Source organism: Podarcis pityusensis (assembly GCF_964106645.2).
Source record: "Podarcis pityusensis genome assembly, chromosome: 3".
NCBI lineage: Eukaryota > Metazoa > Chordata > Lepidosauria > Squamata > Lacertidae > Podarcis > Podarcis pityusensis.
This window is the reverse complement of record NC_138026.1, coordinates 112,154,836-112,180,653: the sequence shown is the minus strand read 5'-3', so window position 1 is coordinate 112,180,653 and position 25,818 is coordinate 112,154,836. Positions and strand designations below refer to the sequence as shown.

Below are 25,818 nucleotides of genomic sequence, written 5' to 3'. Positions count from 1 at the left end.
TACCATAAAGCACCAATGCTGCAGCAAGCAAAGGCTCTAGCAGCTCAGCCAGCTGCTTGTGGCTGGAAAGCCAGACAGGATGTTTGTGACTGTTGCCATGGGAACAAAGGGGCAGTCCATTCTGTACTGAGCACCGGATGTTAGCTCAGTGTGTGTGTGTGTCATATGACCCGTACTGGATGTACTTGGGAGGAGTTTCTTCTTGCTGTTGTTGAGTGCAGACATGATTCTCTGTACTGATGTAAGAGGCAGAAATAAATGATGTAAATAGTTTTCTGTCTGCTTCTTTCCCCTCCCTGGGGACACCAAAGGGGAGAGAGGAAGAACGGTGTGTTCCTCTCATACATCTGAGAAGAATCGTCGGACCTCGCCTGCTTATCAGCAGAGGTTGGGAGACGCGGGGAGGTCGACAGGAATATCTGCCGGTGCCTACGCTTGTGGCACATTCCTCTGACCCAGGCAGAATTCCCACAGTGGCAGCCTTCGGATGGTTGCGATTCATCGGACATCTGCATGAGAGGCTGGTGGATTGTCTTCCTCTGCTCCAAGGGAGAAGGAAAGCGTCTGAAATGCCAGAGGCTCCACAGACAGCTGATGGAAAGAAGAGGTGTTTTCCAAGCAACGGAGCTCAAGGTATGCTGCATTTCGGGCTAAAAGTGTGAACGCAGGAAGATTAATTCCCTGGTTCACGGAGCTGCGTTTCAAAGAAAACAAAAGCTCCGGAGGAAGAGGCCTGCAGCTTGAAGGCAGAGGCCTGCATTCCACAAATTTTTGTGGTAGATAAGAGGTCCCATTGAAATGCATTGTTGCTAAGTAACGGAAGGTTACTGGCAAAGGGGCTGGACTCTGCGTGTAAGCCTGGGAAAGCGAAACAAAACCAGAGAATGTTTTGGCTACAAGGTTTACGAGCTCTTGGAAGGGACTTTTCAATAGCAGCCTGAGTTTAGCTGCCAGGTGCAAAGAGCGTAAACAATTTGCAGTTTGCTGCGTGAGAAAGGAAAAAACAGCTGTTGGATTTTGCAGCTTGTTTTGGAGGTGAAAGAGGCTTGGCTTCAAGATGGATGCCAAGAAAGGGGGAGGTTTGCCTTGCCCACCTTCCTTAACCAATGACAATTATTCATCTTGGTCTGTAAAGATGAAGGCCCTGCTGCAGAATCAGAGGCTTTTTGATGTAATTGAAAACCCCATCCCTGCAGCACCAACCGGAGGTTGGGAATCACAGAATGTAAGGGCCAGGACTGCTATAATTCTGTGTGTCTCAGATGATCAGTTGGTGCATGTTCAGCATTTAGAAAATGCGAAAGAGGTATGGGACACGCTGCGTACAACGCATCAGAGAGATGCTATTCTTCAGCGTTGCTGTATTTTGAGAAATTGACCAATCTGAGACTTGCGCCTGATGGAGATGTTCAAGCGCACCTGACAGAAATGAAGTTTCTGCGTCAACAGATGGTGGAACGCAATTTCCGTCTTCAGGAGGAAGTGTTTTGCTTCATGATGATAAACAGCCTTAGCCGCACCTACAAGGTTGTTGCCAGTCAGCTTGGTTCCCTACCGGCCGCGCAGCTGACCGCGGAGAGAGTTTGTGCTGTGGTCCTGAATGAACACGACAGACTTGCTGCACTGGAAGAAAAAGACAGGGGGAGGGAAGAACAGAGTTCTAATTCCCCCACTGCTGATGCTACTGGAGAGCATGGTGTAGCATTGAGTGCTGTCCAATGCTACAATTGTGGACAGACTGGGCATCTACAGCGAAACTGTAAGAAGCCGCGCCAGTCAAGAGGAGCAAAGAGCAGCTCTACGAAGCCTCAGGCGTCAGGCAAAAGCCGTACCAAGTGCCAGGTGAAACCTGCAAAGGCTATGATGGCGAAAGGAACCACGCCAGATGTTGGGAACGCATTCATAATCGACACGGGCTGTACAAAACATTTGTGCCCGCACAGAGGACTATTTTCGACGTTGAAGAAGCAAAGCTTCACTGTGAAACAGGCCAACGGTCAGGAGTTGGAAGCGACTGGAATTGGGACTGTGTATCTTGAAAGTCTGAACTTGACTATAAATGATGTTTACCTGGTTCCAGAACTGAGATTTAATCTGCTGAGCGTGTCGCAGATTGCAAAGAAAGGACTGAAACTGTCCTATGATGCTAAAAGCTGCAAGATCTACAAAGATGGAGAACTGTTTCTTACTGCCAAAGAGAAAGATGGACTGTATTTGTTGACTTTTGATCAAAGTGATTACATGAAATGTAATTCTGATGTTTCTAACGAAATCTCTCTTGCAGGTGTGACCAGTGTGAGCACCAGGAAGGTGACTAAGACGAAGAAGGTCGACAGAGCATTTCAGCGGGTGTATGCTGATGTGATTGGTCCTCTAGAACCATCTAGAGGCGGTGCAAAGTATTACCTTGTGTGTGTGGATTGTTTCACTAATTATTCTTGGGTTTATATGATGGAGAAACCGCAAGAAACTTTAGAAAAGTTTCAGGAGTTTTGTGACAAGGTTAAAAATATGCATGATGCTAACATTGATTGTCTTTTCACAGATGACAAACAAGTTTTTCTGTTACAGAAGTTTCAGAAGTTCCTGGATGGAAAAGGGATAGACCACAGAGTGGCAGTTTCGCAAGAAGCGTGGAACAGGGGGGTCTGTGTGAAAGTGAACAAAGAATTGCAAAAGGGGATGAATGCGCAATTGCTGAGTTCACATTTGCCACATGAATATTGGGCCGAATCGCTAGCGTCCTATCTTCATGTGTGGCTGAGAAAAGTCTCAACAGAGTTGGGATGTTCTCCTTTTGAGAAGCTGTTCAATAGAAAACCTTCTGTTGCCTATTTTAAGGTTTTCGGGTCTCATGTGAGAACAGAAGCTCCAGGTGGTGTAAAGAATGCCAGAGGCATTTTCGTAGGTTATGAAAAAGGTCTCTACAGAGTAATTTTGTCTGAATCTGGTCAAGTGATTCTCACAAAGTTCCTAGAGAGTGCTCCAAAGCAAGAGCGGGCAGTACAGACATTTCCCACAGGAAACGATTCAGATGATGATGATGATGAGTGTGATCTTATTGAGTTCAGTAGTACTGATGATGATGACAGTGATAGCTCAGAGAGTTCAGTTGTAACAGTCATTAAGAGAAAATCTCACACAATGGATAGACCTTCACAGGTGAAGGAAGAACCACTGATTAGTACTGGTTCTCCAGAGAGTTCAAAGGTTGAACCGGTGAGCACAGAGGATCAGAACCTCATACGCAGGTCTGAGAGAGCAACGAAGGGTGTACCACCCAAGAGGTATTCAAAGGAGTTTGCTAACCTTGCATATGTTGCTATTGTAAACGACCAAGGACAGATTGAAGCTGTGTCTGAGTCAGAGACAAAGGCACAACAGAGAGTTGTTAACCGAGGTAATGCGAAGTCACACAACCAGAGAGGTACATTGGTTAAACCAGTGGCGGGTAGTTCCAAGGGTGGAACTGAAACAACAGGGGAATGTTATAAATATAACAACTGTTTGTTTTCTTCTCTGGATGACGCTTTGCTCGCGGCACCCATTGATACTTTAGGGGGAGTATGTTACCATAAAGCACCAATGCTGCAGCAAGCAAAGGCTCTAGCAGCTCAGCCAGCTGCTTGTGGCTGGAAAGCCAGACAGGATGTTTGTGACTGTTGCCATGGGAACAAAGGGGCAGTCCATTCTGTACTGAGCACCGGATGTTAGCTCAGTGTGTGTGTGTGTCATATGACCCGTACTGGATGTACTTGGGAGGAGTTTCTTCTTGCTGTTGTTGAGTGCAGACATGATTCTCTGTACTGATGTAAGAGGCAGAAATAAATGATGTAAATAGTTTTCTGTCTGCTTCTTTCCCCTCCCTGGGGACACCAAAGGGGAGAGAGGAAGAACGGTGTGTTCCTCTCATACATCTGAGAAGAATCGCCGGACCTCGCCTGCTTATCAGCAGAGGTTGGGAGACGCGGGGAGGTCGACAGGAATATCTGCCGGTGCCTACGCTTGTGGCACATTCCTCTGACCCAGGCAGAATTCCAACAGAGTGACCCACATAATGGTTTGTGGGGAAGAGAAGTAGAAGAGGAGGAGGAGTTTGGATTTGATATCCCGCTTTATCACTACCCTAAGGAGTCTCAAAGCCGCTAACATTCTCCTTTCCCTTCCTCCCCCACAACAAACACTCTGTGAGGTGAGTGGGGCTGAGAGACTTCAGAGAAGTGTGACTAGCCCAAGGTCACCCAGCAGCTGCATGTGGAGGAGCGGGGAAGCGAACCCGGTTCACCAGATTACGAGTCCACCGCTCTTAACCACTACACCACACTGGCCCTACACCAATAATGGAAGCAAGTGATATGACATGAGCACATCATGTCTTTCTCCATCCCACACAGCAGCCTGGTGAAAGACTGAAACGATAGAGTCGTAGAGCTGGACGGGAACCAAGCGTCATCTATTCCAACCCCCTTCAATGCAGGAATCTCAAATAAAGCATCCAGGGCAGATGGCTGCCCAACCTCTGCTTAAAAACCTCCAAGGAAGGAGAGTCCACAACCGCCCAAGGGAGACTGTTCCACTGTCAAACAGCTCCTACTGTTAGAAGGTTATCCCGTATGTTTGGTCGGAATCTCCTTTTGTGTATCTTGAAGCAATTGATTCGGGTCCTACCCTCCAGAGCAGGAGAAAACAAGTTTGTTCCCTCTTCCAGGTGACAACCCTTTAGATCAGGGGTAGGCAATCTAAGGCCCATGGGCCACAAACAGCCCACGGGGGTCATTTAACCAGCCCATGAGCCACCACTGAACCAAGCCGCCCACTCAGCGAGTTCCCACGCGCTGCGCTAAACCGGAACAACACGGTGTGGGGATTCGCTTCTGCAGCACGAACCAGCCCAGGAAAGGTAAACCTTGCTGACCCCTGCTTTAGATATTTGAAGGTGCCTATCGTCTCTCCTCTTTTCCCAGGTAAATGCAGAGGGAGGGAGGGGGAAGTTAACACCAACAAGAATAAGGCCACGCCAGGCATGTTCATTATTATGCGTTACAGCTTGGGAGGAAGAACATACAAAGTGTGGGATGTGATACATAAGGAGCAGTCAAGTACAACATTCCTTGTTTTCCTAGAGTGGGTATGCAGGGGAATGTTTGGTCCAGGCAGTCGAAAACTGTTCCTGTTTCCTCCTGGCTGGAACATCCTTCCTTTGCATGTGACTAGAGGTGGCCGTGACCTTACCTGTTCAGGTAACCAAAAGGACAAGGCACGCAGCACACTCTCTCTTTGACTTCCTCCGTTGTTGGAGAAGCGTTTTGGTTAGAAATGCCCTGTTGGCTTTCAGCCAAGAGGACACTGGGATTATCCCCATATGGGATAGATCCACATGCATACAGTGGTATCTCGGGTTAAGTACTTAATTCGTTCCGGAGGTCCATTCTTAACCTGAAACTGTTCTTAACCTGAAGCACCACTTTAGCTAATGGGGCCTCCTGCTGCCGCCGCGCCACCGGAGCACGATTTCTGTTCTCATCCTGAAGCAAAGTTCCTAACCCGAGGTAATATTTTTGGGTTAGCAGAGTCTGTAACCTGAAGCGTATGTAACCCGAGGTACCACTATATATCTGTAACTAAGTCTGTCTTCAGGGATCCCACTGTGAACTCAAAGCTCATCAGCAGAGCATCTGTTTGGCACACAGTAGACATTACAGTGCAGGATAGACCCAAAGGACTGACTTGAACATAAGAAGAGCTTGCAGGATCTGGCCAATGGTCCATGAAGTATCATGTGACAAAGACACATGAGAGCAGAAGCAGCAAAGCAGGCTGGGAAGTGCTGGGACTGCACAATCATTTGGGCCTACTAACTGTTGAGTCACTCTGACATGTGACTTAGCAGCCAGTTTCTCTTTTGTGTTCTGTGTAAGATTTCAGTAAGAGTCAGTCTGCCTCAGCTGTGAACAGAGTCCGTATGTAATCTCAGTCAAACTGTTTGGAACCAAGTTGTTTATGAAGAAGTTTATTTTAACTCAGTAAAGCTTTTATTCTTTAAAACTCTGCATTATTAATTTACACTGCGCGTCATGAAGTCCATTTATAAAGATGTCTTTTATAAGGTTCCTTTCTGTGATGTGTGGATTCAGTCCGTGAGAGAAAAGTTGACCTTCGTGGCGGCTATGCCTATGTTGGTAAAGGTAAAGGACCCCTGGATGGTCAAATCCAGTCAAAAGCAAATAGGGGGTTGTGGCGCTCATCTCGCTTTCAGGCCAAGGGAGCTGGCGTTTGTCCACAGATAGCTTTCTGGGTCATGTGGCCAGCATGAATAAACCACTTCTGGCACAACAGAACACCGTGACAGAAGCCAGAGCACACGGAAATGTCATTTACCTTCCCGCTGCAACGGTACCTATTTATCTACTTGCACCGGTGTGCTTTCGAACAGCTAGGTTGGCAGGAGCTGGGACAGAGCAATGGGAGTTACCGTATTTTTCGCTCTATAAGACGCACCAGACCACAAGACGCACCTAATTTTTTGGAGGAGGAAAACAAGAAAAAAATATTCTGAATCTCAGAAGCCAGAACAGCTAGAGGGATCGCTGTGCAGTGAAAGCAGCAATCCCTCTTGCTGTTCTGGCTTCTGGGATAGCTGTGCAGCCTGCATTCGCTCCATAAGACGCACACACATTTCCCCTTACTTTTTAGGAGGGAAAAAGTGAGTCTTATAGAGCAAAAAATACGGTAATTCCATCGTGGGGTTTCGAACCGCCGACCTTCTGATTGGCAAGCCCAAGAGGCTCAGTGGTTTAGGCCACAGAGCCACCCACGTTGCTATGTATCTCATCAATATTTTGTTACCATTGTTCTGAACAATTACAGAACCGAACTGTCCAAAACCCTGCCAGTAAGTATTTTTCTTCCTAATTTGCTCTGTGTTTTACACTCCTCCTTTTTGGTTTTCATTTTATAAATGGTGACATTCCATTCAGCCTGCAAAAGGTGATTGGGATAGGGCATGGGGATTTGTCTTTCAGGATTTGAGAAGTACTTAAACAACTTCTTAATCTTTTTTTATTAAGCTTCTTTTCCTCATTATGTAAGACTTCACCTTGCTGTACAATGTAAAACAGGAGCTTTTCTGCTTGATATGTCATTAGTAATACACATTGGTTTTATATGGCAGTTCTTACTGACAAGCAGTTTTCCGCTCCCTCCATTTCAGCAAACTTCAGAATAATATTAGGAACAGGTAGAGGAACAGGGGCAGAAATATATTTGAGAGAGAGAGAGAGCTTTTTTTCTGTGGGGACACAGGAGTACGCATACTCCTAAACATTTTGTGAATCTAAGTTTGGCCCCATTGAGGGGCAGTATTTTAATATGAGTAGGAAAATGAGAGTACCCCTAAACATTATTTTTAGGGGGGAAAGCACTGTATACAGTGGTACCTCGGTTTAAGAACAGTCCTGTTTAAGAACGATTCAGTTTACAAACTCTTGTTTAAGAACGATTCAGTTTACAAACTCCACAAAACCAGAAATAGTGTCCCGGTTTGAGAACTTTACCTCGGTCTAAGAATGGAATCCGAACGGTGGAAGGGCACCGGCGGCAGGAGGCCTTATTAGGGAAAGCACACATCGGTTTAAGAACTGTTTCGGTTTAAGAACGGACTTCCAGAACGGATTAAGTTCGTAAACCAAGGTACCACTGTATAGTAATTTTATCCTGTGAACCGCCCTGAGACCTGCAGGTATAGGGCGGTATACAAATTTAATTAATAATAATAATAAATCCTCCAGAAAAACAATCTCTCAAAGGACCTGTGGATGGCATTTTGCCATTGTACTGTGGAGAGTGTGTTAACTTATGGTCTCTGTGTGTGGTTTGGGAGCTGCACGTTCAGGGGGAAAAACAATGCTGTCCAGGGTTGTAAAGACTGTGGAGAGAATAATTGGGTGCACTTTTCCCACATTGGATCAAATCTATGCTTCCAGGTGCCATAAGAAAGCTGCAGAGATAGCACAGGATAGTGCGCACCTCGGAAATGATCTCTTTCAGCTTCTGCCTTCTGGAAGAAGGTACAGGGTTATAAAGACTAGGACTAGCCGCCTGAGAAACAGTTTCTATCCAAATGCAATTTTGGTTTTAAACGCATTGTAAGGTAGTCTCTATGTGAGTATATTGTATTTAAAAATGGGGTATCAGAGTTTTTAGGGGGCTAACCAGGTTGGGATAGCTGGGATGGAAGGCTTGTTGGGTTTTGAATGTCTTATGTAGATTTTTCAATTTTGTTGTTCTGTATGGGACAATGACAATAAAGATTATCGTATTGTATTGTATCGTAAATGCTGTTCTCACAGTGGCCAACCAGATGCCTGCGGGAAACCTGCGAGTAGAACCCAAACAGAACACCGCTCTTCCTTCTTGTGGATTCCAACAACGGGTATTCAGGAGCATCACTGCCTCCAACTGTAGAAAAGAAACATGGCCTCCATGAATTTGTCTCCTCCTCTTTTAAAGCCATCCAAGTAAGGTGGCCACCACTCCCTCCTGCAGCAGCGAATTCCAGAGGTTAACTATGCATGGCATTCCACACTCCCACCCTCCAAAATGTTAAGATTTGTAGGTTCCCAGTAAGATCCCAAATCTACGAAGACAGATTCCTAGGCTGCTATCACCAATCTCCTTTTTTTTACCCTGGTGGAACCATCACGACAACATCAAGATCCTTTCTCAGATGTACCCCAGAGCCTACAAGTCACTGGATCACCATCCTGATAATCAGCAAGACGTGAACGCCAACTGTACCCTTAGGAAATGATTTGGGCTTAAAATCCTTGCACTGCACAGCAGCTGGGAGCCTGATCGGCTTCTACGTCAACTGAGAATAGACGCGCATCCCAGAAACATCTGTTAAAATGTCAGCCTACTGTCACAAACTGCATCGGAAGAGCTAAATGTCAAAGGAATCCGCTTTTGTTTCTTTGCAGAGAATCCCAGGAAAAAGCAATTAAGATGAAGCGAGTAAACATTCGCCAAGCAGGTAACCTGAAGCGGAGGACAAAGACTGCAAGACTGTTCAAGTGTTCCCTTCAAGAAGGCAAAGCTACGATGCATGGGCTGTTTGGGATTCAGAATTGTGGCTCAATTTGAGAATTCCATGCTTCTAATGGCAGAGATACCCAACGTGGTGCCCTCTAGGTGGTGCTAGATGACAGCTCTCATCATTTCTGACCAGGGGTGGGGGAGAAATTCGATTCAGTTCACCGTTACAGGCAAACCTACTTAATTTGCCCTTTCTAAAACACTTAGAGCTGAAACACAGCTATCTTTTGAAATTCACACTTCTCTGAAGTTCGTAATGCAATTCTCCAACCAATGTTTGAAGGTAAAGGTAAACGTACCCCTGACCATTAGGTCCAGTCGCGGACGACTCTGGGGTTGCATGCTCATCTCGCTCTATAGGCCGAGGGAGCCGGCGTTGGTCTGCAGACAGCTTCTAGATCATGTGGCCAAAATGACTAAGCCGCTTCTGGTGAACCAGAGCAGCGTACAGAAACGCCATTTACCTTCCCACAGGAGCGGTACCTATTTATCTACTTGCACTTCGACATGTTTTCAAACTGCTAGGTGGGCAGGAGCTGGGACTGAACAACGGGAGCTCACCCCGTTGCAGGGATTCGAACTGCCGACCTTCTGATCGGTAAGCCCTAGGCTCTGCGGTTTAGACCACAGTGCCACCTGCGTCCCTGTTTACAAAAAGTTTACAAAAGTGCAAATATTAGAGGGGTGTGTGTGGATCAAATTGACTATATTAGTGAAATTAACATATAAAAAAGCATTGTTCTTGTTTGCAAAAAAAAAATTACATACATTGGTCAAAATTGCATACATCAATGTCTGTATTAGGAGAAGTTCACACTTAGATGCTGGTGGATTTTCATTCAGACTTTAAAAGCAACACACAAATTGCTTCAAAAATGTGGAGAACTGAATTGAAGATCAGAAAAAGAGAGAGAAATAGATGGAGAATCAAAATTAACAGACCCATCCATGCCTATTCCTGACTACTGACCATGCTGGCTGGCGGGGGTTGGGAGTTGGGAGTCCAACAACACCTGGACGGCAATGCATTGTCTACCTCCTGCTCTAAAATCCTTCTTTCACTGGGTAAGATATGGCAGCACGAAGAAAGCCAATGAGGGGTGATTCGCTCATCAGTGGAAAAGGCCAAGCAAACTCCAAGTAAAGAGGTAAAGAGACCGCTGACCATTAGGTCCAGTCGTGGCCGACTCTGGGTTTGCGGTGCTCATCTCGCTTTATTGGCCGAGGGAGCCGGCATACAGCTTCCGGGTCATGTGGCCAGCATGACTAAGCCAGTTCTGGTGAACCAGAGCAGGGCACGGAAACGCCGTTTACCTTCCCGCCAGAGCGGTTCCTATTTATCTACTTGCACTCTGGCGTGCTTTCGAACTGCTAGGTTGGCAGGAGCTGGGACAGAGCAACGGGAGCTCACCCCGTCGTGGGGATTTGAACAGCCGACCTTCTGATCAGCAAGTCCTAGGCTCTGTGGTTTAACCCACAGCGCCACCCACATCACTAAGCAAACTCCAAAGAAGATTGCAATTTGTGGACACCAAGGAAACTCCTGCACTGGCCTTTGGAAAGGCCGGGTTCAGTGACGCTATGTTTTGAATGTCCCCTGGAAGCAACCCTATGCCAGAAGACAGCAGCTGTAATGAATTAAAAGCTACACAGATGCCCTCCATCCCCAGGCGCTACCCTTATGAAAAGAAGGTTTCTCCCCATCCAGCCTATTCTCTCCGTTCCGTATCGAGCCTACGTGCACTCAGGCCGTGCTCACAGTACATTAGCTCCAGCCTAGAGGAATCCCATATTTCAATGCCTCTTTGTACAGGCGAGATGCTTTTGCGCAAAAGCCCAGGAGATACAACTGTTGTGCAGCCTGTTACGGCAAGGCATCCATCAACTTCGCCCGTACTTAGCCACTGAATCATCACCGGGGGTGACTGCAGCCTTGGCTGCGCGGTTCCTGCTTCGCGCTGCGCAAGAAGCCTCCCATCACGTACGTACAGAAATGGGCGCCTTCCCCCACCTCGACGCTTCCGTAATTTGCACACACGCAAAGAGGAAAGACGACCCCTTCGACATTGCAATAAGATAAAATAACATGGACTCACCGTTCATCCCATTGTAGAGGCCTCGGTGATGGGGAGAGAGGTCATCCGTCACTGGCCTCCTTAAGGTGCCTTCTCTGCTGCTGCTGCCCCCCAAGTGCTTGAGGTGGTCCGGGCTTCCGCCATAGTGCTGCTTGAGATGTTCGGGGCTGGTCCCCCTCGCTTTCGGGAGGTGCTCAGAGCTCCCGCTCAGAGCGTGTTTGTGGAGAAGTTCGGGGCTGCCGCCTCCAGCGCTGTGCTTCTGGTGTTCCGGACTGCTGCCAGGCCTGTGTTTCTGAAAGTGTTCGGGGCTGCCACTCAACAAGTGCTTCGGCAGCGTTTCCGGACTGCTGCAGCTGTGCTTCTGCTGCTCCACGGCCCCCTTCCCGAGAGTCTTGTGATGCTCTGGGCTGGGTCCTTTCAGGTGTTTCTGGTGATCGGGGCTGCCGGAGCCGCGGGGTTTGTGGAGGTGTTCGGGGCTGGCGCTGCGGTGTTTCTGATGCTCGGGGCTCCCCTCGCTCCTCGCCTTCTGGAGGTGCTCGGGACTCGAGTTCGGGTGGTGCTTGTGGTGGTCAGGGCTGTCCGTGCTGCCGGTGCTAGAGGTGCTGCTGCCGTCTCCGACGTCCCTGATGAAGGCGCTCGTGGCATTGAGCTGGCAGAGGCTGGCCTGGCTGTCGATCGAGTTTCGGCAACCGGCAACACCGCCCTTCTCCTCGTCCAGCAGGACGCAGAGCTCCTTCAGCTCCAGGTTCTCCTTCACCACCTCCTCCTGCCGAACTTCCAGCTCCTTCAGCTTCTGAAGATACAGGGACACCTCCTTGTGCATGACGCCTGCACTGTACCGGCCGAGCCTCTGCCACTCACGGGAAACCTTCTTGCCTTTCTGCCGGTCATCGTCCAAGAAGCAGCAAAGGTCTCGCAGCTCCTGGTTGTCCTCCTGCAGTTTCTGGTTGATGTCCTTCAAAAGAGAGAGGAGCAAAGAGAGAAAACAATAGGTTAGCAAGGGGAAGACTCTCGTCTGATCAACATCCATGTCTCACGGGAAACAAGCTGAAGCTAAACACAGAGGAATATTACAAGCTTTTCCACCTGCCATTCCCTCCCACACAGAATCACAGAGATGGAAGAGACCCCAAGGACCATCTAGTCCAACACCCTGAACTGTTGCTGCTGTTGGCATCCATCTGTCTCAGGAGACAGTCAGAGTGTGCCTTCAGGGGTGAAGTCAAACGGTTGGAGAATTACAGCCCTGCTGTGGCTGTAGAGACTGACTGATACAGGAGAGACATTTTTAGTTGCAACTGGGGCAGATGAAGGCATCAGGCCATGCTGATGCAGATGCACCTTCATCGTAATAATAATATTTATTATAATAATATTTACTACCCGCCCATCTGGCTGGGTTTCCCCAGCCACTCTGGGCGGCTTACCATAAAAAATGGTAAAACATGAGACATTTGTTTTATCATTAGACATTTCCCAATACAGGGTTGCTTTCAGATGTCTTCTAAAACACAAATAGTTGTTTATTTCCTTGACATCTGTAAGTAAGCAAGCAAGTAAATTTTTATTTATACCCCGCCCTCCCCACCCCAACCCCACAAAAAGCTAAACAACTTAATTTCTTAATATTGGGTTTAAAAAATAGGGGTCGTCTTATGCACGGGGGCGTCTTATACACGGAAAAATACGGTACATCTTGAATTGTAGAAACTGTAATCAATCACTGAAAATTAAATTTAAAACTCTTTTAAAAGCACGTAATGTTTAGAGGATTGTTGCAAATGATGTTTTGCTACTTGAAAGTGCAAACTGGGCCGCCAGTGTGCTAGAATCACTCCAGAGGAAGTTCTACTGCATCTTCGAAACAAACAAAAAAGTCAGGATAGTCCATCTTTACGGTTCCTTTTAAGCTGCAGACCGCTGGCCTTTACTGCAGAAATATATTTTGGGCCAACACAAACTCAGTACAGTCAAGGTTTATAAAAAAAAATAAAAATACCAGTGACTATCCTTTTGTAGAAAGAATTGCAGGAAGAATAATCAGTGGGTGATAAAACGCGAGCTTAACTCAACAGTCCACCCTTAGGAAGAAAAATCTATGAAGCTTTTCTATTTTCCTTGTAAAATGGGTAGAGGAACAGATTTAGCCTGTCTTCCAGCTACAGTGTTAAATAAATCTTCTGCTACCTACCTTTTTTCTCTAGGAGAAAGAACAATATCAGGAGAGCCAGAGGTAGGAATTGAGGCTAATCCCTCTTTTTCCCCTCTTCTATCAAAACCTTTCAAGACTCCAGTGAGGAGGGGGGAAACTAAGCAGAATTTGCAAACTACTGTACAGGAGAGCCTGGCTTAACTTCTTAGTATCCCACCAAGTTATACTCAAAAGTAGATCTATTGAAATCGGTGGACTACAGGGAGCTGGGAGCATGACTTTCAGCACAAAATTAGCTCTCATCTCTAATCCCTATTGAATTTAATTAAGCTTACTCCCAGGAAAGTGGGCTTAGAATACAGTTCCTGTCTGCACAGCGCTGCGGCCAAGACTTGCGGCAAAAGCAGAATCACAGAAGGTGAAGGAATGGGTTTCTGTGCAGTCAGTTTAAAACTGACTCGAACCCCCCCCCCCTTTTCTTCTTAGCATTTCTAAAATGCATAAACTTGAGCTCTTGAGTCAAAAGGCTCAGATTTTTAAACAAATGCTCAGAGTCCTCTCCTTTATCAGTTTGTGATGGCAAGCAAAGCCTTGACTATACCAGTAGAACAGAGAAGACACGTCTGTGCCTTATCTTATGTCCTGACCACAAAAACGCACAGACCCAGTCTGGGAACAGCGCCAGAGTGTGTTCTCGGAGATGATGACCTCTTGCTCCAAGATAAGAGTAGGAACAGGAAGATCCTTTTATGGTCAGAAGTACAGGAAGGAATACCCTTTTATGGTTAAGAATACCAGAGCAGGAACATATGTGATGTCAACCTGCGTACATAGGCTGACGTGGTTGGATTTCTGGGGAAGGGGGAGAGGGTGCCTGGAGGATATATATACTGCATGAAATTTCTCATTTCTTTGGACTTGCTGTGGACTGACCACGCAAGTGCGTTCTGCTATCCGGAGAGCAGAATAAACTCTTTCTTGGAACCAACCCTCGGTGTCATTTGACTTCCTTCCCTCCCGTCCGGGAGCAACGCAGAGGGGGGCGGGGTTCAAGTCAGTTTTAAACTGACTGCACAGAAACCCATTCCTTCAAAGGGACTCTGAGGTTCATCTACTCCAATCTCCTGCAATACAGGAATATGCAGTTGTCCAATACGGGGACTGAACTTTGGTGTTAGTGATGTTAAATATGCCTTAGCCCACAGCGGCAAGAGTATTGTTGGCTCAGAAATGGAAGCAAGAAGAAATACCAAAGAAAGAAGAACGGCAGATAAAATTAATGGACTACGCAGAATTGGATAAAAAGACAGGAAGGATTCGAAACCTGCAGGACCAGAGATTTACAGAAGATTGGAAGAAATATACAAACTATTTGAAGAGCAATTGTAATCAACAAATTACACTAGTAGGGCAACAAGAAGTTTTGTAAGGAGAAATATATGAAATATTGCAAAGAAGAGAGGTATTAGATATGAGATTTAAATGTAATAATGAAAATAAGAAATGTAAATTAAGTAATTAGATTGGAAAATTTTCAGATGTGATTGATGGAAGTAAAAAAAATTGTATAAGAAGTTAAAGTACAGTGGTACCTCAGGTTACACACGCTTCAGGTTACATACGCTTCAGGTTACAGACTCCGTTAACCCAGAAATAGTACCTCAGGTTAAGAACTTTCATTCAGGATGAGAACAGAAATCGTGCTCCGGTGACACGGCAGCAGCAGGAGGCCCCATTAGCTAAAGTGGTGCTTCAGGTTAAGAACAGTTTCAGGTTAAGAACGGACCTCCAGAACAAATTAAGTACTTAACCCGAAGTACCACTGTATGTTTAATTATTGTTGAAAATGATACGTTGAAAATTAATTCAAAATTAATTAAAAAATAAATATGCCTTAGCCCAGGGGTCAGCAAACTAAGGTCTGACGGTCAGATCAGGCCCAATTGCCTTCAGGATCCAGGCAGCGGACTGTCTGTGGATCGGCGTGAAGATTCAGTTCGCTCGGGCAGCGCCATTTTTCCCCCGGCGCCATTCCATTCCCCCCCCTCCGTCACACACACAACGGCGGCGCCTCCTCCCTCCCTCCTCCTATCTTCTCCTCGCCTTGTCTAGAGGAGGAAGGGGACTGGGCTGAGCTGGCTGAGCACCATTTTAAGCAGCCCCTCTCCGGAGCCAGCCCTTTTGCGCCGCCCATCTTTCCCCCCCCCCAACCACCGCCCTGGTGCTCCTGTGGGCCAGAGAGCGAAGCAGACGAGCTCGCTCTGCCTACCCACAAGAAATAGCAGCAGTGGTGATGGTGGCAGCCCCAGGGAAGTTAAGCACAGTGGCTGGGGCTGGGGCTGGGGGTGAGGATTGCTTGCCCCCCTCGCCTCTTCTTCCAGCTTCCCGCCCCCCGGTGCTGCTTCTCCTGCCACCAAGGTCTGAGGGACAGTGGACCAGCCCGCGGCTAAAAATAATTGCCGCCCCCTGCCTTAGCCTTTAGTGTGAAGGTGTTTTAAAATGGCATCAACAGGAGGAAAGCTAATAAAAATCAGGAGCACATCAGGTAAAGGTAAAGGGACTCCTGACCATTAGGTCCAGTCATGGCCGACTCTGGGGTTGCGGCGCTCATCTCGCTTTACTGGCCGAGGGAGCTGGCGTACAGCTTCCGGGTCATGTGGCCAGCATGACTAAGCCGCTTCTGGCGAACCAGAGCAGTGCACGGAAATGCCGTCTACCTTCCCGCCAGAGCGGTACCTATTTATCTACTTGCACTTTGATGTGCTTTCAAACTTCTAGGTTGGCAGGAGCAGGGACCGAGCAACGGGAGCTCACCCCGTCGCGGGGATTCGAACCGCCGACCTTCTGATCAGCAAGTCCTAGGCTCTGTGGTTTAACCCACAGCACCACCCGCGTCCCTAAGCAAACTCCAAAGAAGATTGCAATTTGTGGACACCAAGGAAACTCCTGCACTGGCCTTTGGAAAGGTCGGGTCCAGTGAAGTCCTTCACACTATGTTTTGAATGTCCCCTGGAAGCAACCCTACGCCAGAAGACGGCAGCTGTAATGAATTAAAAGCTACAGAGATGCCCTCCATCCCCAGGCACTACCCTTATGAAAAGAAGGAATACCGGTGTGGAGGGGGGAATGTAACATTTACCTCCCCTGCTGTGATCCAGAAGATGGACTACTTAACCCTTCGGAAATTTTCCCGTTCAAAATTGCCCTCTGCAAGCTGCTTTTTTCACTCCAAGAGATTCTCCAAATTTCCCCCTTTACAGGTGAAAAAAATAGCCTACAGAGGAGCATCTTGCATGCGGAGCATCAGAGGTTCAATATCAGGGTATCTCCAGAAAGGACTAGGAAGGTCCCCCTAGTCCTGAAACTCTGGAGAGCTGCTGCCAACCAGTGTAGGCACTCCTGAGCTCAGATGGGCCATTCACCTGACTTGGTATCAGGCAGCTTCCTCGGTCTCCTGAAACGACCCAAGTGCGAAGTTCGGCAGCCGTTCCTTGTTCGCCCTTCCTCTTCCCAGCTGCCCTGCTTGTCGCCGGGTCAATTGAGTGCATCATTTCAAAGTTTTATATCCCTCCTCCGCCGGCTGGATCAATAGTCAGCCGGGGATGTCACTAAATATAACCACCCGGAAAGAGCTTTTCTGGGGAGGGAGGAGGGTGAAGATATATTTTTTCCACCTTCCTTTCCACAGTTTCTTCTCCTCTGCCTTTCTTGACAAGTGGGGACTGCATTAGGCTACAGCACACATAATAATCCATTTGTTGTTGTTTAGTCATTTAGTCGTGTCCGACGCTTCGTGACCCCATGGACCAGAGCACGCCAGGCACTCCACTGCCTCCCGCAGTTTGGTCAAACTCAGGCTGGTAGCTTCGAGAACACTGTCCAAACATCTCGTCCTCTGTCATCCCCTTCTCCTTGTGCCTTCCATCTTTCCCAACATCAGGGTCTTTTCCAGGGAGTCTTCTCTTCCTATGAGGTGGCCAAAGTATTGGAGCCTCAGCTTCAGGATCTGTCCTTCCAGTGAGCACTCAGGGCTGATTTCCTTCAGAATGGAGAGGTTTGATCTTCTTGCAGTCCATGGGACTCTCAAGAGTCTCCTCCAGCACCATAAATAATAATCCATACGGCCCATTAACTCAGCAATCCACTAACCATTTGCAAAGCAATCAAGATGACTTTTCTTCCTTTCTTTTGCCACACATGCACAACACACCAGAAGGAACTAGTATAAACAGATGTGGTGTGAAGCTGGATAGGACCAGGCAAGTAGCAACAAGGAAGGGGAACCACTGGAAATGCTTCAAAGGGCTATGGCAGGGAGATCAGGACAAAAATCTTGCAATCTTGTAAAAGCCCGTTAAAGGATGTGAGTTGTGGCACTCTAAAAGGCAATGGGAGAAAAGCAAGGACAAACCTAGACAGCATCTTAAAGAGCAGAGACATCACCTTGCCAACAAAGGTCCGTATAGTTAAAGCCATGGTTTTCCCAGTAGTGACGTATGGAAGTGAGAGCATAAAGAAGGCTGATCGCCGAAGAATTGATGCTTTTGAATTATGGTGCTGGAGGAGACTCTTGAGAGTCCCATGGACTGCAAGAAGATCAAACCTCTCCATTCTTAAGGAAATCAGCCCTGAGTGCTCACTGGAAGGACAGATTGTGAAGCTGAGGCTCCAATACTTTGGCCACCTCATGAGAAGAGAAGACTTCCTGGAAGAGACCCTGATGTTGGGAAAGATGGAGGGCCCAAGGAGAAGGGGACGACAGAGGACGAGATGGTTGGACAGTGTTCTCGAAGTTACTAGCATGAGTTTGACCAAACTGCGGAAGGCAGTGGAAGACAGGAGTGCCTGGTGTGCTCTGGTCCAGGGGGTCACGAAGAGTCGGACACGACTAAACGACTAAACAACAGCAACAACAAAAAGCCAATGAGGCAAGCAACAAACTTTTTCTTTTCTTTTTGCAAAGGCTTCTTAAAGCAGGGGTCAGCAAACTTTTTCAGCAGGGGGCCAGTCCACTGTCCCTCAGACCATGTGGGGGGCCGGACTATATTTGGGTGGGGGGGAAATGAACGAATTCCTATGCCCCACAAATAATCCAGAGATGCATTTTAAATAAAAGCACACATTGTACTCATGTAAAAACACCAGGAAGGCCACACAAATAACCCAGTGATGTATTTTAAATAAAAGGACACATTCTACTCATGTAAAAACACGCTGATTCCTGGACCGTCCACAGGCCGGATTTAGAAGGCAATTGGGCCGGATCTGGCCCCTGGGCCTTAGTTTGCCTACCCATGTCTTAAAGTCTACACATGTGCTCTCCTGATCGCCTAGAACACACAAGAATTCTCTCCAGGTGATCACACAGGGGAGCTTTACAAAAAGCTGGTGGTGTGTAGGTGTCTCTTTCTCAACCACCAACATGGGAATCAAAGAACTGGAGAGCTGGGAGAGACCACAAGAGTCATCTATTCCAACCCCCTGCAAAGCAGGAATCTTTTACCCAACATGGGGCTCAAACCCACGACCCAGAGGAGGAACTATTTAAATGGGGAGAAGCTGACTCTTTGCGGACCACAGTTCCTTTCCTGGATTTACGCAGGTGCTATTAAGAGCAGGGTTCGAATCCCTACTCGGCCATGAAGCTCACTGCATGACCTTGGGACAGGCACTGCTTCTCAGGAGAACCTACCTCGCAGGGATGTTGTGGCATTTAAATGAAATGGGAGAAAACCATGTATGGCACCTTGGATCTCACTGGGGGAAAAGGTGGGATGTAAGGGCAATTGTGGTGCTGTGAGTTAAACCACAGAGCTTAGGACTTGCCGATCAGAAGGTCGGCGGTACGAATCCCCACAACGGGGTGAGCTCCCTTTGCTCGGTCCCAGCTCCTGCCAACCTAGCAATTCGAAAGCACGTCAAAGTGCAAGTAGATAAATAGGTACCACTCTGGCGGGAAGGTAAAACGGCGTTTCCGTGCGCTGCTCTGGTTCACCAGAAGCAGCTTAGTCATGCTGGCCACATGACCCGGAAGCTGGACGTCGGCCAAGAAAGTGAGATGAGCGCCGCAACCCCCGAGTCGGCCACGACTGGACTTAATGGTCAGGGGTCCCTTTACCTTTTAAGGGCAATCGTAGAATTGTAGAGTTGGAAGGGAACCCGAGGGTCATCTAGTCCAACCCTCTGCAATACAGGAATTGTTTGCCCAAAGTAGGGCTCAAACCCACAACCATGAGATTAAGAGTCTTGTGCTCTACCGCCTGAGCTATCTCCACTCAATCATGACTTAAACACCATAGGATGGGAAGGAAGTATTGGGGGAACATAAACTGCAGAGGACCACAGGTGGCTGGATGTTGCTCAAACAGTGCAGAAATAAGAGGTACTTGTTGTTGTCGTCGTCATCACCATCACGTTTATTAATCCTTTCCCCCCTCCAAATGGGTCCAAACTTCAAAGTCTAAAACTCCTGGTAGAGGACAAGGATCTAGAGATCACGCTAAGGGTGGCCAAATTCTGTGCGACTGCCATAAAACTTAGGGAACAAGCTGTACTACCAAAATGATTAAGGTTTTAAATGACAAATTTAGGTTATATTGTAGTGATCAAGATTTAATATATATTTTAAACTGCCGCTGTATCTGAACTGTCACTGTTATACCCAACCGCAATTCAATGTATTCCTTTGTATTTTATGATTTTCCTGGCATTGTAAGTGAGCCGGAACTGGTCTGTGACCGTAATAATAAAATTCAATTCAACCCTTTCCCCCAAAAGATCAAGACATCATATAGTTCTCCACACACGCAAAACCACCTCCTTTAGTCTCACAACAACCCAGAAAATGACTGGTCCAAGTTAACCCCATGAGCTTCGCAGCTGAAGCGGGATTCAAATCTGGGGTTCCCAGCTCTGTCTGACACCTGAATCGAACCACCACACTGCACTGCCTCATTTCAGCTGCTGGGGCTAAGCAGGTCTAGTCCCATGCATCTAAGCTGGACCACATAAAAGTGGGAAGATGCTCTATATAGACTCAGGCTGTTGGCTCTTCAGAATGCCAAGCTAGTAGGGTTTTTTTCCATCCAGACATTTTTTGGACCGGAAATGTCAGAGACTTACGCAAGGGGCAGACAGAGAAGTTTCTTAGAGGAAGGGCAGGGTGGTAAGTAATAAGCGAAGCCAGAGCAGCATCTCAGGAGTGGTATATTCCCAACTGCCACAGATTTCCCTGGTTTGGCGCTAATATTTTTCAGCCATCCATTATCAGTCTTTCCAAGTGCCCCTCATATTCCCACCTCCCCTGTGCCAGCCAATGAACACCCCATTCCGACAGAGCATCTTTCCTCCAGGGTGGAATAGGCAAAGAGGACACATGTTTTAATTATGAAAAAAGAAGATCATGTGGCAATGCGAATTCTACGGTGGAGAAATTCTTGCAGGCAGAAGCTCCTTAAGCAGACACAATGTTCAGGCTCCTACTCAGACATCATCTCCTGCAAAAAATCCACTGTGCATTAAGGATTCTGATAATGGATTCCAAAGTGGATTTTCTCCCTAGATGGAAAAAAAAGTTCCTAATAGTAAAGCCCTCACTCTGGCAATAAAGTAACAGTTAGTCATGATAAGTGGGACCTGCAACAAAATGGTGCAGCGTGGAATACTCCCGTTCAGTGCTCCAAGCAGCCAGCCATGCCCTTTTGCAACATACTCCATTCCACTTCCTATCTCCTGCAGCAGATCCTCAGCATACTCAGTCCAATGAGGTGGTTTCTAAAACAGATTTCCCCCCTAAGTTTTGTTTTTTTTTAGGGGGGCAATTCTGCAAACCCTGGGGTCACCCCAGGCCTGCCGCCCCTCCCTCTTGTGCATGGATAATGCTGATTTGGCTAGGAAGGGATAAGCACTCTGAAAATGAGCTTGTCCCTGGTGCATAGGACAGCTCAACAGAGCCTCCAGGCAGTATACCACCAAACATTGGTTTGCTGGGGAGCAACGCCAGAAGAGGGCTACTGCCTTCATGCCCTGCCTTCTGGTTGCCCAGAGACATTTGGTTGGCTGTTTCAGGAAACAGGATGCAGGAGAAAATGGACCTCATTTAGAGCATGCTGCTGATAACGCCAAGGTTGCAGGTTCAATCTCGATACGGGACAGCTGCATATCCCTGCATTGCAGGGGGTTGGACTAGATGACCCGCAGGATTTTCCCAACTCTAAGATTCTATTATCTATAACAGGCTTCCTCAACCTCAGCCCTCTGGATGTTTTTGGCCTACAACTACCATGATCCCTAGCTAGCAGGACCAGTGGTCAGGGATGATGGGAATTGTAGTCTGTTCCCTGTTTAGGGAAGCTTTTAATGTTTGAAGCATCACTGTATTTTAATATTGTGTTGGAAGCCGCCCAGAGTGGCTGGGGAAACCCAGCCAAATGGGCGGGGTATAAATAATAATAATAATAATAATAATAATAATTGTCTCAAAACATCTGGAGGGCCGAGGTTGAGGAAGCCTGATCTATAACCTCCAGTCTGAGCCAGCAGGGCTCTCCTTATTCTCCCAGGGGCTCAGGGCTGTGGGTCCAAACCATGAAGCAAGAATATCAAAAGACTCAGGGCACCCCCCACCCGACTCTACTCACAGAGTCTCTTTCCAGTTTAACCAGTAATCAGCTTGACATCTGATAAACTTTCCAGGCGGGGGGCAAGGATCTGTTAAATGCAGACAGTGTCCAAGTACTCATAATGCCCCAAAATCACAATCTATATGCAACACATTTACAGGGGATATGCCAAAATCAGTTTTTGAAGGCCAGAAGATGGCCAGGAAGATTCATCTTCTACAATGGCTGGAAGAAATGGTGCCTTCAGGGGTAGGGGAAGAAGAACTGAGGCGTCCATTAGGTCTATTTGCATTCAAGGAATTAGGGAGGGGAGACATATGTAGGCGGTCACTGCCCCCAATTCACTAGACCATCACCTCCTGACCTCTGAACATTCTCCAAGGGACATTCTCCAACATGCATTGGGAGGCAGTGTGGCATAGTGGTTAGAGTCATGGACTAGGACCTGGGTGACCAGCGTTCAAATCCCTACTTCAGCCATGAACCTCACTTGGGTGACCTTAAGCTGTTCCTAACACTCTGCACATTCTCAAAGGTTACACATTAACCTTACTCCACATGCTCTAGGACTGAGGCACCTCTGTGGCGCAATGGGTCAGAGTGCCTGGCTTTTAACCAGAAGGTTGGTGGTTCAAGCCCACCCAGGGTAGGATTCCTGAATGGCACAGGGTTGGACTAGATGACCCTCGGGGTCCCTTCCAACGCTACGATTCTGTGAGTCCTAGCAATCAAAGCAATAACTGTTTGTTTCTTTTTGGAGAGGGACGGCTGGCATCTAAGACCAAGGAAACATTGTTTTCACGGCAAAGAGGCAGAGGCAACACTAGCATGAGGCAAACCAATCTCAGCTGGCAGATTTTGGAGACGACAGAATGGGAGACAGATGAATCTCCCGGGTGGAAAGTCTCCCAGCAGCTGTTCAGTAATTCAAGAGAAGAACTTCCCAGTGGGAAGCAAGTGAGAGAGATGGATGCCATTTGGATTCTCCACCTAAAGACATTTTTTAAAATTCTCTCTTTTTTTGGAAAATTTTATTGATTTTCCAAAAAATCAATAAACAAACAAACAAACAAACATAAATCTCAACCGTATTGGAACCAAACTTAGTAACATTGTTAAGTGACTTCCTCATATCCCCCTGGTTGAATTTCAGTGTATATCATTTTAACGGTTTTCCAAAACCAATATTCTTATAAAACTAACTTAATCACTTAACATCTTTCTTTCTTTCCAATTCAGCATTAAACATATTAATTCATCCCATTACATATTTAAATCCTAGGCCTATCTGGTATTTGCAAGCTTTTCCAGTTAATTTAACTTAACATATTTAACTAGATATTCTTTAAATTTTGTCCGTTCTTCCTGATAATCCTCCTCCTTTTGGTCACGGACTCTTCCAGCCAGGTCGGCTAGCTCCTACATTTTTAAAAATTCTTAGAGGGATATTCTCCCAGTGGCCAACCAGATCTCTCTCCCCAGCTGTGATTCCTAGAGCTGGGAAGCCAGAAACATCCTGCCTCTCTGACACCCGGCAGAAATTAGACTACTCCCTCCCTGGCCTCCCCTCTCCATCCCCTCTCTCCCAGGTGTGTACCTTAAGTCCCCGGATCTCGCCCAGGTGAAGCTGCAGGCGCCGGTTGACCTCGCGGATGAGATTGCTGTGGTCCAGCATGGCGCTCATCTTCTCCGACTCCGCCTTGCGCAGGCTCCGGATCAGCTCCTCCTTGGTCCACTTCAGCAGCTCCTCGTCCGACACCTTGGAGAGGTCTTCGGCCACACCCGCCGCGCAACTTTCCGAGCCGGGCGCCGACGACGCCGACGCCCCGGCTCCAGGTGCGGATCCGGACGGAGTCGCCACCTTAGACATGGTGCCGGCGGCCCAAGTGGCTCCGGGATCGCCTGGCTAGGATGGGGAGGGGGAGAATGTCGTTGCACTCCGTATTCCACCAAGACCCTCAAGCCCCAGATCTCGAAAACAACGCCTTTAAGTCAGTCGGGACTGTCCCTCTCCGAGAAATCGGAGTGACTTCGGAATGCAGTAAAGACAAAGTGAAGGGGGGTGCTTTCCCCCAAGCTATTGTGGCTTGTTCAGAAGGAAGGAGGCGCTCCCTCGGTGTAAAAAGACATCCTTGCAAATTATTTTAGAGGGGGGGAGAGACGGAGAGAAGATAAGGAATCTTCAGTCCTCCGATCCGGTTGTTGAGTCTGCGCTTAGAACAGTACCCGGGCGGAGGGAGCCGTAAAACAGCAAAATCTTTGTTGTGTGTGACCCTGGGGGGTTGTAAAAAGGAGCTGGGTGTTCCCGCACAGCTTCAGCTTCAGAGTTTAGTGGATCTTCCAAATTCAACAGGAAAATACATGCACACACACATATATATATACCCGTGCGTGCTAAGGAGTTTCACAGTGCCCCCCCCCAGCGCCTACGAACTTGCGAGCCACGCGGCGCGATCACGAGTGGGGCGAGTCCACGCGCCCCTCCCAAGTCCGGCTCTTTGCAAACAAAGTGGAGCCGACCCGAAGGATCCTTGGCGCCGTCGGGCGGAGAAGGGTCGCTCATCCAGCGCCTCCCAGCCTGTTTTCCCAAAGGAGGCGCAGAGAGGGTGTCTCCTCGCTTCCTTCTGCGCCGCGAAACTCAGGGCTTGCTCCGCATCGGCTCCGGCGCGAGACCTCCCTCGGAAACAAGGATCCGGGAGTGGCACGATCCGAGTCTCTTTGCCAGATCCCCCCGGACAGGACTCGAGGACTTTCCCTTGCGTGCAGGTCGCCTTTCTGTTAGATCCTGCAACACGCCCACGCGCCCTCTCCGGACGCAGCGAGCGCGGGAAGGCGACACGCGGGTCTTTTGTACGTGAGGATGCGGACCAAAGGCAGGTTCGCGCGCCACTCCCCAGTCTGGGCAACGCAGCTTTGGAGACAGGGGTCTGGAGAAGCGGGGTAGAGGCACAGATCCGAGAGAGAACCGGACCCTCCCCACGTTGCTCCGGGAGAATCCGTGCGCGGGGGCACCGATCCGCCCTCTCCTTCCTCCGTTGCAGCTCAGGAAAGGGCGCTGCCCGCTTCTCAACTAGGCTCGTCCCTGGCAGCCATCCTCCTCCTCCTCCTCCTCTTCCTCCTCCTCCGTCCCGGGCAGCCGGGCCTCGCCCCGCTTCAGCCCGCGCAACCGGCTCCCTGCGGATGCTCCGAGCGGCGCTCTCGGAGCCACGGGATACCCAGAGCGCGCACTGGGCACGGGAGGGTCTGGTCCGGCGCCCTGGGCAGGCGCTGCGCCCGCGGCGCGGTCCACGTTGGCCGGGCTAGAGTCAGAGTGAGAGCGAAAGTGAGGCGGCGCGAGGCTTTTCAGCTGGGAGGTGGTGGACCACGTGCGATGCTGGGGGGGGCAGGGGGCGACAGAGAGGGAGGCGCGGCTCGCAGGCGCCACCTCGCGGGCTTGGCCCACAGGCGCCGCGTCTAGAATTGAATCATCGAATTACAGAATTTAGGGCTTGACACCTATCCTTCATAATACAGGATTGCCCCGTATTTCAATGTAAAATGTTACCTCCTGTATTCTTACAGCTTTATTTCAGATACTGTCTGTCCATGGGCATAGCCAGGATGGGGGGGGGGGCAGAACCTACCTTAAAGGTAAAGGTAAAGGGACCCCTGACCATTAGGTCCAGTCATGGCCAACTCTGGGGTTGCGGCACTCATCTCGCTTTATTGGCCGAGGGAGCCGGCGTACAGCTTCCGGGTCATGTGGCCAGCATGACTAACCACTTCTGGCGAACCAGAGCAGCACATGGAAGCGCCATTTACCTTCCCGTCGGAGTGGTACCTACTTATCTACTTGAACTTTGATGTGCTTTCGAACTGCTAGGTTGGCAGGAGCAGG

At 48.4% G+C, this 25,818-nt stretch overlaps 1 protein-coding gene across 6 annotated transcripts in view; it reads right to left on the bottom strand.

Annotated features, from left to right (window-relative positions):
* The window catches only part of CCDC85A (coiled-coil domain containing 85A), a 165,389-nt gene extending 140,177 nt beyond the window's left edge, over window positions 1–25,212 (bottom strand). For all 6 annotated transcript variants that reach the window (XM_081001071.1, XM_081001068.1, XM_081001069.1 and 3 more), the window contains exons 1-2: window positions 23,539–25,212; window positions 11,190–12,123 (exon numbers count right to left, since the gene is read on the bottom strand). In XM_081001071.1, the coding sequence (XP_080857197.1) occupies window positions 11,190–12,123; window positions 23,539–23,811 (1,207 nt within the window). In that variant the 5' untranslated portion in view covers window positions 23,812–25,212. The remainder of the gene's footprint in view (window positions 1–11,189; window positions 12,124–23,538) is intronic.
* Between the last annotated feature and the right edge of the window lie 606 nt (window positions 25,213–25,818).